We start from the raw sequence: 17,829 nt of genomic DNA, 5'->3' as shown, positions 1-17,829 counted from the left end.
TCAAGTACAGTTTTGAATATAAACACAAGGAAATGGTGCAGAATTCATCCATCTTTTGTTGGAGAGTGGGAAATGATTGTCTTGTTTTGCTGTTTCTGCTTCTTCCCAGTTTGCTGCACATCTGGTCAAGGTGAATTTTTCCCGTGTTTGTATCTTGGATGGAGGGATCAACAAGCTGAAGCCCACTGGACTCCTCACTGTCCCGTCCCCTCAGATATGACCCTATTCCTCAACTTCAACAGAACAAAAGGGACAGGCTTGAAAACTGTGCACTGTGTTATTAGCTGAGTGAAAAGAAGCATGTCAGAAAACTAAAATTGTTACTGTTTTGCAAAATATGCATTTAAAATATTCATCTTATCCCAGTTTGATCTTGATGGAGATGTCACCAAATAGCTATTGTGATGGATTTTTTTTTTTTTTTTTTTTTTTTCTGGTAACTTTTTTGTAAGCAGTGTCGTTTCCTTGCTATAAAAAAAATCAGCATCCTGTACCTGATGTATGTGTGGCAATCAAATAAAATAATTTCTGTGGGATTTGTGTGTGTGTGTGTGGCCATCCGAACAACTTCAGCATGTAAGCTGTTAATGTGAACTAATATTCATTAGGTAATAAATTAATAGTTTTTTTATATGACAGTTCAGTCCAAATGAACTGATGAAATGAGGTCAATGACAGTATCCACTACTGGGGGCAGTAGTTATTTCCCTTCGTGAGGTCACAAAGGGAAAGATCTCGGATTCACCTGTTTAACCACACATTCGCTAAAAGTGAAGCAAGTGAGAGAGGTCCATATCTCCAGTGACATGGAAAGGTTCAGGCACTCCTGGTACATTACATTACAATAATTAATATTATATTAATATTAAGTAATAGATGCCCTAATTTCCAAAAGAAATATTCCTTTTGTTAGCATTTCAAGCAAGACTGCCTTTTTACTCGTTACAGCTTAAAATGTAAAGAAACAGGTTAATGAAACAAACGTTTAGGACACGGTCAGGTCCTAGTTCCTCTCTTTGCTGAGCAGAGCAGCTTGTAACATGTTTTCCACAATACCATAGCTGTTTGGATAAAAAAAATCCAACCGTTTCTTCAAATAATTGCTTATTTAGATTATGAATTAGGGAAACAGCTACCATTGAACACTTTACTATCTTCTCACATGACTACTGACTGTTGTTGCGATTGTAAACAAGCTGATTACAGTCGGAGACCATGTTGAAAGTTTTCATAATTTTGGGGTACCCTTTTTATTCAACTAGTGTGGTGACACAAATAATACCTGTGCACAACACATTCAGTATATAAACAGTGCGAGGTTATTTGGGAGAAGAAGCTGAATTAAGGCAGATGAGTCTATTGGTAGGTCTATTACACATTTCTGTGATATGCACTCAAAAACTAAAAAGAAAAAAGCTAAATATATATATATATGTATATATATATATATATATATATATATATATATATATATATATACTGTTGAGGAATTCAAGTGTATTGTGCTTCTACCTGTTGTTTGATCTGAGAGTATTCAGTGATATATACAATGATTCAGATTCCTCTGCGCAGTGCTCTTTATCTCTCTTAGCTGGGACAAGTTCAAAGAGGGAATACCTCACTGCATGAAGGCAGATGATCCTGATGACCCGCCTTATAAAGTCTGTTTCTCCTTCACCAAGTCAGCACATTTTTGTTTTAATGGCAGCCATAGGTTGAAGTCATTGTCTCATATTCTGTCACATATCTGTCTCCACATTTTCTTTCTCCTTACTAAAATTGTTGAAAGCATTCTGCCATAATTGTGTTGTCATTCTGCAGACTTATAAAGCAGAAGTGGACAGGGTGGCATGGATATGATGAGAAATTTGATTTTAATAATATCAATCTTTTGATTAAGTGCAGAACTTCTGAAATCTCAGGTATTGTAGCCTATTTTTATGTTGGGTCACTTAATACTGTATATATGAAAAATAATAATAATAAAATCACTGAAAAAAACTGAAACTTGTGGGACACTCACTCCATAGAGACCTCAGCTTACTGGGCATTACAGGAGGATCAAGGAGCAGAGCCATCAAGGAGATCACTAAGGCAGCAGAAAAGGCTTTGAAACCCATGGGGGTGGGTGACACAAACTGTGGTCTGATCATCCATGGTGGGATTGCCTGGAAGAGAGTGTATGGTGTTTAGAGAGCTGAAACACCCAAGGACACTAGATTAAATCATGGTTGATGTGTTCAGGTGCATTAGAAGATGTATGTTAAGGACAAAAAATGGTGCATCCTCTCTACAAGGTAACAGAAGATACTGACCTAGTTCAGCTGCTTATATTTAAGCAGTTATGTCACAATGCTGCATTTTTGTAAAAGCATAAAGCTTTTTTATTTTGCTATCATCCAGTTTACTTACATTGAACTGGTGATTGTGCAGTAAGGCAACATCACACAAAGAAAAGAGCACACGAAGGAAAATGGTTGGTTTGCGTTGGTTGAGTTCTCTCGTTCCTCAGCTTCTCGTACCTCACACTCTACTCCCTGCAAATCAATGTCCAGTGTTGGGAAAGTTCATTTTCTACATGAACTAGTTCAAAGTTCAGTTCACACATTTAAAAATGAACTAGTTCAGTTCATATTTCATAATTCAAATTTTTTAACTAAGTTCACAGTTCTAAAAATGAACTAGTTCAAAGTTCTTTTTCCCAACATGTTGCTGCGAGCTCTTACCCTCAGAATACTGGCATTTTCCTATTGTTGCCACCCACTCAGTCCACGCTCATAGCGAGCTGCAGCTTTGACTCCTACAGTAGAAAAACATGAGGAAAAACTTGCTTCAGTGGTCTTTTTTTAATTAGGAATTATTAAACTATCTGATGTAGGAACCAGGCTGAGGTAGGAAACAAATGATGAACCTCAAAGTGCAAAAAACATTTAAACATTATTTATCTTTTCATTAAGTCCCTTTTCAATTTTTGTGAATGTATTTTTTTCTGACTTGTTTGTCCAATGTCGGTGACATGTATTCCAGAGGACATTGCTAATTGAGGGCTGGACACCATACCAAACAACTGTTACAGGGACTCTGGAATATCATCTCCTGGTACCAAAGATAGCTCCCCTTCTACATTATATTTTCAGCTTATTTGAGCAAGCAGTACTAAGAAAAACTTTCCTTTTTTGGGTTAGTTGTAGTTAATAGATTAATGAGAAAGCAAAGCATGAAATGTATACTGTTTACCTTAGCTGTGTATGGGGGTAGGCTGGGATAAAAAAAAAAAAAATCAGCCCTGGCATTTTGGCCCACATACGATCATGTACACCACTAATCTTTGAGCTCCCTTAAATGTGGACACCAGCTGTGCAACTCCCTAAAGCTATTAAAACTTTGCAGTTATTTAGTAGGAATCGGTGAGAGTAGACACTTCAAATACTTTCAAAAAGTGTCATTTGTTAATAAAATAAACATCTATACTGCAGCACAGTGATACATGTTAGAGCAATTCATCCAACTTTGTGTTTGAAGAAGAAAGAAAAGCAAACAGACATGAGAAATGATGGAGCAGATAAAAACTATTTACAATTAAAGTGTAGAAACGGTGTCTTTGTGTCTGCGGCCTGCTCTTCTTTTCCATGTTCTCTCAGCCAGGTTTTTTAAAGATTGAATTGAGTTCAAGGTAAAAAAGATTGAGTTTTTTTCTTTTTATCATAATAATGCAGATCCAGAATTATTGCACTCTCAACAAACAGCTGCATCAGTATTATCATGTGGACATTCGTGTAGGCTAAATAAATAAAAAATCTTAAAACCTGTTTATTTATTGTCCCTACACACCCACACAGAAGCTGCCTGAAAGAAAACCTGGAATTTGCTGACTATTAATGTTGATGAATGATGGTTAGAAAATGTTTTTACCTTCAATAAGATCATTTAGTTCATAAAGACTTTAAAGAGCTATATTTAAGATCTAGTTTTTTGACCAGTGCACACAACCAGTTAAACAGGTAATAAAACAATTGATTTAATGGTGTGTTTTCATCACTTCATCATAACTTTATAAACAGCTAGCATGTTCACCACTAACTGGCTGTATGGATTTAAACTTGCTTTTACTTAGTTTTATTTGTTTTTATCTTCTCTGTGTTATTGTGTTATTTAGTGTTCTGTTTTTTTGTTAAGCACTTTGTGATTTTTATCTTGAAAGGTGCTATATAAACAAACATTTACTTACTTACTTCTTTACTGGACAAGAGTAACTTTAAGCCAGTAAGTAAACAGTAAGTAGGAAACATACAAGAGACATATACACTTATTCATCAAAATTTATTAAAATGATTAGTTAACATCCCAACAATTATTGGACCAGTAGGGTATTTAGTCCGTCTCATATTTGAAAACAGAGACAGAAGATCTTAATGTGTTAATCAGTTTAGAATCAGGGTTTAAATCAAACACATGATTTGGAATGTGGAAATTTCAAAAAGGACAATAAACAATGAAACTGTATAAATGCTTCTTAAGTAAAAAAGTAACTATGATCTTTGTAACAGAGATTAAATCAACAAACTCACTATAATAAAATAAATACCGCAATGACGGTTAATGGAAAACTGAAAAAGTTACAGTTATCTACCATTAACAATAAATGGTTGTATTTTTTTACCTTTAAAATTAAACAAAATTTCATAGTAATTACCTTGATAGTACTTTTAGTGCCTGACAAGGTGTATTTTCAGTCATTGTTGCCTTTTGGTTACATAAATGAGATTTAGTGTCTAGAAGTCCTTCAGAATATGTCAACTCAAAACCCAAATGAAGAGAAAAATTTAGAAAAAGAGTCATTTAACAATAGGGTGTATACTTTGTAAACCCCTCCGGGCTATAGCAGAGCTTAACAGACTTTAACACTAATTGCATTGTCTTTGATGAATTCTTTATCTAATGAAAAAAGATTAAAAAAAAGGATGGATGGATAGATAGATATAGAATAGAATATGTGTGTGAGTGTGTGAATGTTTATGTGAGTTACAAATAATTACTAGTGCTGTGTCGTGTAATTGCAACTACTAGTGTGTATCATGCGTGAAAATCAGCTGAGGAGGCTCCACTCCACATAGTTAAATGGCCACACTGTTTTCTATCCCTTCTGGATCTATGAATGTGTATGGCACTTCCAGATGCTTGTTTCTGGCTTTGATGGCTGTACTCAACATCTCAAGCTCTCTTTGAAACTCATTCATCAAGTTGCAGGGAGTTTCCTCAATGAAGTGGTCCTCAGGGTAGTGTCCAAGACGGAACTGATGAGATTAATTACATATTTAGTTTTAATTCCACAAAAATGTACTGAACACAATCTTTGCATTATGATGAAACAGAAGATTTTCTACAAGACGTAAAAGGATTTATGATTTCTACTTTTCTAACACATTAGTGTTCATGACTAAATTTGAACATGCAGTATTTGGTACATTATGAGTTTGTCGACTTACAAAGTCGCTGGACTTCTGACTGAGCAGCCACAGGAGGGCCATGCTGTGTACAGTTACATTCACATCCGGCAATGTCTGCAGCAGTGTTTCTTCACTTGTTTTCCCCTTTTCAGTTGGTGGTGGAAGTTTCAAAGAGCTGGGGGCGTTTGGCATCCAGCTGCCATAGTCATACTGCATTGAATAAAAAAGTAATATCATGTGTTATTGATCATATTTATTAGTTGTGTTTAATTCTGAAGCAACATGTTTTTAGTGGTATACATAAAAAATAAATAAATAAATAAATAAAGCTAAATTGGGTGTCTGTTACATTATCCTAAGTTATGTTACTTCTAATAAATATATTCATGTTATAGCTGAACAGTTTTAAGTCATGTAGTTTTGTGTTGGTTTTGATAGGAGTAATTCTAGCCATAAGCCATTATTAATAAGTGTCTTTGGATGATTATTAATATGTAATAAAGTTATTAATGTAAACATTATCTACAGTGCACCACCTGGAGGAATTCTAGGATAAACAAGTATGCTTTAATATCAGTCTTGAGGGTCTGTATGTGTCAACCTTGGACAACTATGACATGGACAGAGTGGATAATGAAGGCTATGAATCTTAACACTGACCTTTACAATTAGCAGTTATCACAATACACATACACAATGATCACACAAAAACGTCTACTTTAAAATTATAACAACGCTGTTGGGCGGTTGCCAACAACTTTATAGTGGTGCATTACCACCACCAACCGATGTCGATGTCTATCCAGAAATGTCCAGTTCTGTCCAGTTGGGTCTCAGTTATGTTGGTTTCAGTTCTCTTAAGAAGAACGAGGCTGGCTGCCTGTTGCAGTAATTAGCAGACAGGCTAACCAAACTGCTTGGTTGGAGAAAATTCTTCCTTTGTTTAGAAGATTCCAGGTTCTGGATTGCTGCTGCAAAACAGTTCATTTGCCACCATCTTGTGTGAAGAGAAAAGAGGCCACGAAGGATGCATCACCAGCAGCCTTTGTTTGAAGTGAAACAAAGTGCGGATTTGTAGGGTGGATTTGGAGGCTCCTTCAAAATGAGACAGTGCTTGGCGCCCCATTTCATACAACATGTATGTAGCTGACGAATCTGCACTTCGAAGTGTGCAGACCCAGAATTGGGACACAGCTTATGATCCCTGGCAAAGAGCAGCTATTTTGAGATGTTTGTCCTCAAACATATTTTTTTAAAACTCAGCTGCCAGAACCAAATTATGTATATATTTGTAATTAAACATGTCTAGGAGTACAGTAGCCTATGTTGCAGACTGATATTAAAAGCAATTTGAACTTTTATGACTACCTTGTCATCCAATCTTTAAAAATGAAGAAAGATTTTGTAGGTTTCTACCAAGATGTCTGCCCAAGTTTCTATAACTTTGTTTTACTGTATTTTTTTCTTCTTTTTTCTTTTTCTTTTTTTTTTAAACTGACATGAAATAATTTTAGAGACGTCAAACTGTGGATGTCTTTGAATTTTCTGAGCTTCAATGAAAAGAAAACAGAAGTAATTTTAATTGGACCAAGTGGTACCAATTCTGGCCCCTCTTCTAACTTTGATTCCCTGAATCCTTACATGAATGGCCTCATCACCGTATGCTCCATGTATGTCCACACAGGCTTCCAGATCCGAAATGCAGCCTTACAGCGTGGTTACAGGGAAGTACTCCCTTGCGATTGTTTGGTTTATGATTACGTGTTTCTGAATTTCTGGAGCTTCTTGCTGAATTTGTGCAGTTACCGCCGAAGAGAAACTGCTACATGATACCGTAACCCTACCTCGAGTGAGAGATTATATTTAACCAGAGCCAGCTGTGCTGACTCTACCGTGCACAAAGGCCGTGTAAGTATAAATCCAGCTTTGGTGATTTACATGGACTATGATTTTAAACTTGACAGTCTTATCAGCTCTGTGGTACAGAAGGGCTTTTTTCATTTAAGACAAATATCTAAGCTAAAGCCCATTTGGACCATAATGGACTTAGAGAACCCACCTGGACTACTCTAACGCTTTCTCTGTTGGAGTTAGTTCTCCATTTCTTGTCTGAAGCTGATCCAGGATGCTGCTGCTCACCTGCCTACTGGAACACATAGGCATGGGCACATTTCCCTTATTTTGTCGTCCTTTCACTGGCTCCCTGTGCGCTTTAGATTTTAAAAGCATTCTTTTAGCTTATCAATGTCAAAATGGCCTTAGTTCGCCTTACCTGTCAGAACTGCTTCAGCATTATGTCCCTCCTCGGCCACTAAAGTCTGCTGAGCAGCTCACCTTGGTGATTGACAAAGCTCAAGCTTACAGGGGATCAGGATTTTGCAGTGGTGGCATCGAGACTCTGGAACAAGTTGCCTCTAAATGTTAGGCAGGCCTCTTTGCTGCCTGTTTTGAAATTTCTTTTTAATAACCCACTTGTTTACGCTGGCTGCAAATAAACCCTGAAAGTGGACTATTTTTAGAGCCTCCCATTAGTCTATCAGATAAACATTTTTAGTGGAAGTCATCTGCTTTTCAGAGGAGCCAAGCTCCCCTTAGCGCCATCGTAATTTGAACCATGTTTAAATTGCATTTATGATTAATACAATTATCTTTGTTTAAATGAATCACCACAATTAATTCATGTAAATATAATATTTTAAAACAGTTGTAACTACTCTATTAAATGAAGTATGTCATACTCCTATCATACAAGTTTAAATGGGACAAGAAAATTACTTTGTGTCCTAATGTCCTAATGACTCTGAATTCATCCATTCATGTAAATGATAGAATACATAGAAAACTCTGCAAGCCCATCCAAATGAAAATAAATATCAATGACAACAATTCACCTGTCCAGTATTGACAGCAGCATGCTTGGCTGACCCATTGAAGATCACCATGGTAACAAACTTGATCAGCTCAGCCACAGTGGTAAATTTCTGAGGGATTCCTAAAAATTGAAAAAAAAGACAAACTTAATAAAGAAAACATTTGAGCACTTTATTCAACGTTTAATTCATTCTTGAAATATACAGCTGGAATAGGAAATGGACGGATGAAGTTGGAATATACAAATGGTTAATGTATAAATAAAGCACCATTTTTTCATTTAGTCATAGCCCACCTGAGCCTGCATGGGAAAGGAATCCATGTTCAAAAATGTCCAAAATCCACTTCTGTAGTTCAGAGTCTTGCTGCACTTCCCAGTCATTCTTGTAGTAGAAGTCAAGGATTCCTTTCACAAACCTTTGAGAAATGTTTAAATTATATGTAATATATTTGTTTTTTTTTATCAAATATTTGGAAAATGTGGACATTTTATTTGTTGAAATTTAAAGAAGCGCAATGACATGAAATAATACAGGGCAAGATGCAACACAGATACTGTTTACTGGTGTTGGAAAGGTGGCTTTGTCTGACTTTGGAACCCTGGTAAAGGTAAAGCTTATGATTTACTGGCCCATCTTCTTTCCAGCCTTCACTTATGGTATGAGATTTGTTTAGTGACCATTAGAATGAGAGATCAAAAGGAGTCAACTGGGGTGATATGGACATTGTATTAGGATGCATCCTGGTCACCACCTTTTGTGGTTAAATGGGACAAGACTGAGGGGAGACCTTGGACCTGCTGGAGAGATTTCGTAATGCCTTGGGATACCTCAGGAGGAGCTTGAGAATGGGCACAGGAATATTTGTGTTTCCCTCCAAAGCACAAACAGAACTCGTCTCCACGACTCAGTTTCAGATAGGAAAATGGATAGATGGAGGGAGTGAGGACAGATTCCAGTAAATACAATCATCTTAAAACATAAACATCAACATAAAATCAGTAGATTGTTTAACAAAATTTTAACATGAACACAAAATTTCGTGAACTTGACCAAGGACTCCTCAGTCATCTGCAATTACAAAAGCTTTTTCTCGTTGTATATAATATGATGGCTCTGTTCTGGGATCTACCTGCAACACACATAAAAAAGCTCAAAGCAGGACAAGCAGGGTCAAAGACGCCAAAATACATGGCAGAATAGATAATTGGAGCCATCTATAATACCTGAGGATAATATCCCAGAGCCTGAGTCCATCATCCCTGTAGTAGTAGTTTGGCATGGATTCCATCCCGCGCTCAGCAATGTCCTCAGGGATACAGAGGGAGCTGTATGTGACTGAGGACAGGGATTTCCTCAGGATTGTGATCGAACCCTCTTCTCCACATGAGGAAAACTTTGGGGGGAAAAAAATGTTAATAACATATGTTCTACATGATAATGAAAAAGAACTGCTAATAACTGCATTTTCTATTTTCTATTTCTGTTTTGATATTTTGTCAATATGTTCAAATAAACTCTTCAGTCAAACTGTTTCATACCTTACTGAAAAAGCCCTCCTTGGATAGAATGGTCCTTCGACCCAAGAAGTTGATCTGCATTGTGTAACGAGTGTGTGGTATGAGAAGCTGAGAAATAGAGAGCTCTGTTAGCAACACAGTCGGTTGTTATTACATGTTTTATGTTTATGTTTTTGCTTACACTGCTATATAGCCACCAGTCCAGATTGAGTTAATTCTGAAATGCTTATATACAATGCAGAAAAGTTAAAATTTTGCCCACATATGAACACCCAAATATGGTACTTTGGTAGCTTTAGTTACCTTGTAGAGAGGATGCACCATGGGGATGTTGCGCAGCAGTGACACTGCAAAAACCTCGGTTAGCAGATGAGTACGCAGCAGGTGAACATTGAGCTCATGCTCACTGAAATCTGCACTTCTCACAAAAATCTTCGCCAGCAGCCAGTCGTACTCAGAATCTGTAGGTAGGAAGATCGGGTTGTCATCTGCTGGCTCCTGCTTCAGCTGCAGGAGAAGGAGGGAGCATGTGGGTCATTTACTGTATTTGACTACAAGTAGATGTAAAAAAATATGAAGATTTTTTTTCATGGTTGATGTGTTTTTTTTTTCCTGCTGTTTTTTTTTCTAAAGCTAGTTTGATTTTTAAATCTTATTGTTTCTTGCATTTTTGTCACAATAACCATCCTGAATTTTGACAATAGCCTCAGTATATGTCAGTGTAAATCTCACCTGAATAGCAATGGGCATCAGTTTATCATCAGGGGTTTTCTGGAGCAGGACAAGTGGGGCCACAACGTACTGCTTCTTCCCATTGATGATGTTTGCTTGTGCTCCATCCATGCGCTTGTAGTCACACAGGAAGATGTCGCCTTTCTGTTTGAATATTATGTTAAACTAAGAAATTATTTGACTCACATGCATAATATCTGGATGTTACATGTGCAAAGTGAGCATGTAAATGCTTTAATTTGACCAAAAAAATCCATCTATAAGATTAAATAGATTCAGTCTACTTTGTTTCAATACGAGACATCACCTTCATCTCTTCAGACAAGCTGCTCTGACTGTGGGGGAACACCATCTTGTCAGTGACTGGAAAGTTTTTGGGCAGAGCTGTACAACGATGGATCATTATGGGGTTGACACCATTTAGATACTGGTAGCCAAAGAAAGCATCCTCTTTCCAGTGTCTTTGGACATATTCTGCAAAAGAAACATACTTTAAGTTTTTTGTATGTAAAACAAAATCCTGTTCTGCCTCTTTTATTTCCTTCATTTCTGAATGTGAAGCAAGTCCTGCTTTTGTGTTCCAGTCATAATTTATAAGAAAATAAAAGAAACCTCTACACTTTGTAAAGGTGTAGCTTACATTTGACAATAAATAATGGCTTTCCAGTTAATGAAATTAATTAATTATATATATATATATTTAAATAAAAAGGTCTAAATGATCTGTGAATTCATGCTTCCCAAAATACACTTTTCATCATGCTTCCCAATCCAAGATGTAAAGTCAAAATGTAAAATAATATTTTGATTCCATTCCACATTCTTCCATATGTCATTGTCCATTTCTGATTTGACGCCAACATGCTCTTTGCAGCAGAGGTCAGGGTTCAGCATGGGCTCTGACTAGACAGGTAGAGATTCAGTAATTTGTACTACAGCAGTATAAGACCTCAGCTGCCTGCCTACAGCTATAGTAGCCAGTGATACTGAAAGAAAAATCAAAGGATAGGTGTCTATAGCACTGTGAGGCTCCACATTGACTCAGGATTGTGATCTGATTGTCACTAAAGAGACAGCATTAATTTAGATCTTTGTCTTCCTTTTCAGCAGGTGCATCAGCTTGTACCAATATTTTACCTCCTTAGCTTATAAACATAAACGCTACAAAAAGCCTCATCTTGTCTTGAGCAGGCAGTGTGATTATGATACCTAAGATTTTCTGCACTGTTCACTGGAATGCCCCAAAAGACTGTGGGATGATAGAGGAGAGGAAACACTGAATACACACAAAAATTAAACACACATTGTATCTATATCTATCTATCCATCCATCCATCCATCCATCCATCCATCCATTTTCTATACTGCTTGTTCCAATTCAGAGTTGCAGGAAAAGCTGGAGCCTATCCCAACAATTAACAGGCGAGGGACAGGGTCACCCAGGACAGGTCACCAGTCCACCACAGGGCCAACACAGAGAGACAAACAACCATTCACGCTCCTTTTATTACAGTAATTTTTCTCTGGCTTTTTTTCATGTTTAGTTTATGTACTTTCTGTACTTTATGTACATTAATCTCTCTCTCTGCCATCTTAAGTCATTGAACTACACAGAGGTCTGGAAAGTCCTGAACAAGTTGTTTTATCACAATTAAGTTCTGGTTTTGAAGTCTCTCAGATCCTTCTGCTGCCAATATTTCCTGCTTCCAGTAAAGCCCATTACTTAAATTCCAACAAGTTAATCAATGGTTTTCACTTCAGGAAATTGTTTAATGTTGTGGATTAATACATTCAGTTACGAATCCTGCAATGACTGTATAGTACCTGATAGTTCAGTTTGTCTGTAGTAAAACACCCGATCAATTTGACTGATATTTGTCCAACTCTTTTTACTACCAGCCAATCCCTTCAGATTGAGCTCAGTCAGCCTAGAGAAGAAAAAAAAAAAGAAATAAGATAATGAACAAAATAACTTAAAAGTGATACTTTATGTCAATATATAGGTTAGTGAAAAGATAAAGTGGTGGATAGATATATTGTAAAATTGGACTTCACCCTGTGGCCACCGTGAAGATCATCTCCATTTTCCTTGTGAAGGAGAAACGGACCTCACAAGGCAGTGAAAGAGGGTCATCCGCCTTTATGCAGTGTGGCAGTCCCTCTGCGCACACATCCCAGCTGTAAGAAAGTTAGAATCTTCCATTTTATTTAAAAAAATGTAAATAAAATACATTTGTATTCTTAGACATCTTTTATAGTTTAATACATTTTAATGAATCCTGACAGAACATTATCATGTGATGTATAAGCGTGGAGAAGCTTTGTGTCATGGTATATTTCTGGATGTATAATATTGAAATGTGTGAAAGCTCTGAGCTCTTACCGATAGTCTTCTTTACGCTGCTGAAGCTCCAGCTCTCGACTGTATCTGCCAAGTGGATAGTCATCTTCAAAAATTCTCAGAGCTAAAAAGAGAGAGAAAAAAATAAACACAGCAAGGTTGAAACGGTTGTTAAGAGAGTATCAGAGAAACACTGTTTCACAAACCTGTTCCCTCTCTGAAGCGGTGCACCTCACTGTCAGTGATCCAGCGGTAGATGGGAAATTTATAGACGTCTCCCTCTGGAGATTTCACTTCTATTTTGGCAGGGTACCAAGAGTCTTCAGGAAACAGTGGAAGAGGCTTTTTATCCAATTCTATCAGCACCAGTTTTCCAATGGAAGTGTGACAGGACACAGTAAAGGTTGTTGTCTAATGAACAAATGAATAAAATGAATTACTTGATGTGATGAAAATAAAGTGAATATACACCATGATCACAATGAATCTATCTGCAGTTCCTTATTTTGACAAGTTTGGAGGGCTGCACATTTCCTGTTACTAAATTTGTGTTAATAAGAGACAAATCTGAAGAAACATGCAATACATCTTAAGCCCGAGCTTGATCTTTCAGACTTACAGCCCCTTTGCCAAATGCTGATGTTCCTTTTAAGTTCATGAGCAACTTGCGTTCGCTCTCCCCATCTGTGCCCACCAGCTTAATGAATACATTGTTCAAAGTGATGCCAGCAATGAGGTTTCTGGTGAATACAGTCACATAATAATTTGCCATTTTTTCTCTTGATAGTTGATGAGACCTGATGGGAAGGCAGAGAAAAGACCATTTTCAGCACCAATTAACCTGTAGATGAATTTGAGTGTTCTAAACCATTGAATTACTGGTGTTACAGTGAGGCAGGCAACAACAACAAATATAATACTGGTTGAAATTAAATGTTTTTTTTCCCAGTCATTTGTTTAAGCTAACAGCAACTTTCTGAAATCTTTAAAAAAAAGAAGAAGAAGAAAAAAAAACATCTCTCTTACCGTAGTTAATTAGACCAAGAATTTCCCTTGAAGAACCGATGCCTTGATGCAACACCTTTTAGTAGTCTTGGTGGAAGCACTGTTTATATACAAACTTACATGGGAGTGTCCTTTTCGTGCCATTACACAACCAAGACGATGGCAAACAACCTGAAAAGCGGTCCCTCTCCTCCTGTGTGAGATGCCCAGTTCTAGCTGATGGATTTTTACATGAACATTTACAGAGTAGCTGAGCCCATGAAAGGATAGGTGTCAGTGTGTGTAACTGATCAGTGATGTGAAGTCTTAATGGGTCAAGACATCAATTAGCTTGACACAAAAGGACTTTTCTTGTTTGGCCTGAATGAACCTGGCTAGATGATGCTAAGGCATGTTTCTTCGGTCAAGCTAGAGCAACACTCTTCTCTTCTGCAATCAATTTTAGCACTATTTAATATTTATTGTATCTTCCCTGGTATTTTGTTCCAATTTCGTTGTTCTTATTTATTCATTTTAATTTTATTTAAAAGAAATCCCATTGAGATTAGAAACTTCTTATATTGTATTACTTAATCTGTTTACTTTATTAAGTGACATAAATCAGACTGACAGAGAAGAAATCTTTCTTAAGAATACTGTTAGTTGGATTGATCTATTTTCATTGTGGCTTCTCACTTGAGGTCTTGCTTGTGTTGTGTATTTTAAAGCCTTGTGTGTTTTTTTGGGGGGGAAGTAAGTGAAAATATAACAGATAAATGTATGCATCTATAACAATCATACAAACTAGCTGTTGAGAAATCTGAAATTGATAGTGAGACATCAGTAGAGTTGCAGTTTTAATTAAGTAAATGTTGAAATAATACAATGAAAATACTTAAAAATTAATAGTTTTTTTTTTACAATGTGGCAGAATGTCTGAAATTATATTAAATATTTTGTTTTTCTCTTTTCAAAATCAATTTGTAGTAGTGGAATATTCTTCAGATGCTTAATTTAACTCAAGTACAAGTACTAAAATCACAAAAGCTCTTAATTCAAAATAATAAAAACAAATTTAAATCTGAAAGGAACATGTAACTAAACTTTTCAATAAACGTGTAGCTGGGTATCAAGTAAAATAATTACCTTTAAAATGGAAGATAAAAATTTTACAAAATGGGAAGAAAAAAAAAAGTAAAACTAAAACTAAAGCAAGGTCAAAGTACCTTACATTTGTACTCACAGTATGTGCAACACTTTAACAAGTGTATGTAGTTATTATCCACCTCTAAAATTTAATTAAATAATAACACTTTCTGCTCATACTACTAAAATGTCATGTCTCTTCTTGGTGGTTGCCTCCCTGGATGTCAGCTTGACATGAGGTCTTAGCATGCAGAGGAATCCTTGCTTGATATCTCATTAGCCTTATCATGTCTCCTCACCAAGAGATAAACCAGGGAGCCAGTGTCAGGGAGGAACTCACGAAGAAAGGCCACCCTGCCAGGCTGCTTCATTAGTTGACCAAATCAAATGAAAATGCTGAAACACAAAGAAAAACTGCTCCCCACCTTTTTCCCTGCTGACAGTGGGATGAGACAGAAACTTATGAGAAAGGAGTTAATTTAACTTTTTTTGCATTTGCTTATTTTCTTTGTGTCATGTGAGAGCCTGAGCCTCCTAGGCGCATAATAATCCAGAATCCAGAATCATTTTATTGTGTCACTGAGGGGAAATTTGTCATGGTCATCACTGTCTGTGATGCAATCATAATAAAAAAATATATCTACCACACAAACAGACAAGTGTTAACAGTAAACTCATGGATGACTAAATGTCTTTGAGAATAAATATATAAATAAGAGGTAGGACAATAGACAATTAAGTAATACAGCAGAATAACTATTCCACAAGAACAAAACCAAATTAAACCAACATAAAACCTAATAATGGTAAAGCAATACACTAGCTCTCAAAATCCATTTCAAAGTCTTGATGGGGGTGCAATAATACTTCAAAGACAATAAAAGCTTAAATTCCATTACAAATGTCAGGTAGTTGGTTAAGAAGGGTCACAGATATGGGGAGGAAGGATACTTTGCCACCATTGTTCTTATATCTACAAGCTCAGAGCCCCCTGCCTGAAGGTAACACTTCATTTGCATTATCTAAGATGGATTGAAGAGATAGATAGCTTTTTTATTTTTTACCCATCACCTTCATTGCAACTTAACTATTTTTTCGATTTTTGTATTGGACCTTGAGAAAGCCAACCCAAGCTGCCACCCCATATCTAATCAGACAGATAGACATATAGAAAGTAATTATAATCTTCTTATTCACACCCAATTTTGTGACTCTTTTATCTTACTGTTTTAAATCTTGGTGATTTATAAATCCAGATGCACAAATACTTATAAGCTGACCTGCTCGAATTGTCTATTTTCAGTCACTGCATGGTCGAGAAATCTAACTGCCCTGGGATCAAAAATCATTTCTTTAATCTTATTGGTATTTAAAATGAGATGGTTCTTTTCACCACAAGGTATAAAAGCTTCTTTCACTAAGATAGACTGAGTCATCGGATAGTCATCGGAACACAAAAGACCTAAAATAAGAGTGTCAGAGAATTTGATGATTAAATTGTTTGGTTTAATGCTTCTGCATTCATTTATATACAGACAAAAAACAAAAGAGGGGAGCACACAGCTCCTTAAGGAACCCCAGTACTGCAATGTTTCATAGCAGAGAGAATTTGGTTAACACTTACCTGCTGTAATCTGTCTGTCAGTCCCAATTTTTCTATCATTCCACAGTTTTCATAGCATCTAGGGACACTGCTTGTTGCTTTGCAGCACATCTTCATCTTCACAGTTTATAACAAGTTAATTGGGCTTCTTTTTCAAGAATGAAATTACTTGTATAATTTGAATATTATCTGTGGGGTCTTTTCAGTATCTTTAATCAAGAGCATCAGTTTCTTTTTTTCTTTTTTTTAATAACAATTTTTTTTTTTTAATCGAGCCTTCCTTGTTTTCACACGCAAGTATGGTAGTGGTCTCGCTAAAATTTCTGCCCTCACACTCGAAAGGTTCCTGCTTTCGTTCAGATATGTTGTTCTTGGCTTGTTGTGAGAAGATCCTTTCAGATTTCCTTCGCCAATAGAGCACCAGATATGATGGTGACCAAGTAAATTGTGACTGTCTTCTCCTGTATGCACCCATTTTACTTAAATATAGTGAAACACCTTGCTGTGTATATGACACATAGCCAGTAGATCCCCTGAAGATGGTGTGTAGAATGCAGCAGTGTGCCTTATGTTTGATAAATTTTAAAAAAAGGATCCCAATAGCTTATCAAATTTTGCTCAGTGACTCAGATGTGTTGAAACAGGGAAACATCTAAAACTTGCAGGACTGCAGTCCTCTAAGACTGATTATACCTACCCCATTATGGACTATGACCTCATCTAACAACTCTAAAGTACCTAACCTGCACCTTACGCTGCAGTTTACCTCTTCTACATGCATCCTGCCAGGGGTGTTTCCTGGACTTGGGAACATTAGGGGCTGAGCCCACACCCTCGTAAAGAACCAACACAGTGAAAACGGCTTTTTATTTAAGCTTTCTTGAGCATTGTGTTACCTTGTTTAAAGCCAAATACTGTATTCGATATGTATTTATTTTCAATCTTAAACATGACAATGTAAACAAGATCTCTAAAATCAATACTAAACTTTTACTTTTCCAGACATCTGCTGTTTATCTCCACAACCTGCTCTTTAGTGCACATCTTCTGCAACAAAAGGATGAACGTGAACTGTTTTCAGTCACTTGCAATTTTCAGAATAAAGATCATGCTCTAGTATTTACTGTACCTCTCTATCATCTCATCTGTCTCTTCCTTCTTTCCCTACAGGCTTCATCACTTGTTT

General features: G+C 36.5%; 1 protein-coding gene and 1 pseudogene across 3 annotated transcripts in view; one reads left to right on the top strand and one right to left on the bottom strand.

The window, feature by feature from the left end:
* The window catches only part of tbck (TBC1 domain containing kinase), a 49,052-nt gene extending 48,518 nt beyond the window's left edge, over positions 1 to 534 (top strand). For all 3 annotated transcript variants that reach the window (XM_041983575.1, XM_041983577.1, XM_041983574.1), the window contains exon 26: positions 110 to 534. In XM_041983575.1, coding sequence (XP_041839509.1) covers positions 110 to 220 — 111 coding nt within the window. In that variant the 3' untranslated portion in view covers positions 221 to 534. The remainder of the gene's footprint in view (positions 1 to 109) is intronic.
* A 4,084-nt stretch (positions 535 to 4,618) lies between these two features.
* Positions 4,619 to 13,965, bottom strand: LOC121638531 (annotated as a pseudogene).
* Between the last annotated feature and the right edge of the window lie 3,864 nt (positions 13,966 to 17,829).

The sequence above is a fragment of the Melanotaenia boesemani genome, chromosome 4 (assembly GCF_017639745.1).
Source record: "Melanotaenia boesemani isolate fMelBoe1 chromosome 4, fMelBoe1.pri, whole genome shotgun sequence".
In the NCBI taxonomy this organism is placed as follows: domain Eukaryota; kingdom Metazoa; phylum Chordata; class Actinopteri; order Atheriniformes; family Melanotaeniidae; genus Melanotaenia; species Melanotaenia boesemani.
Note: the sequence above shows the minus strand (reverse complement) of the source record. Positions and strands in the feature narration are given on the sequence as shown.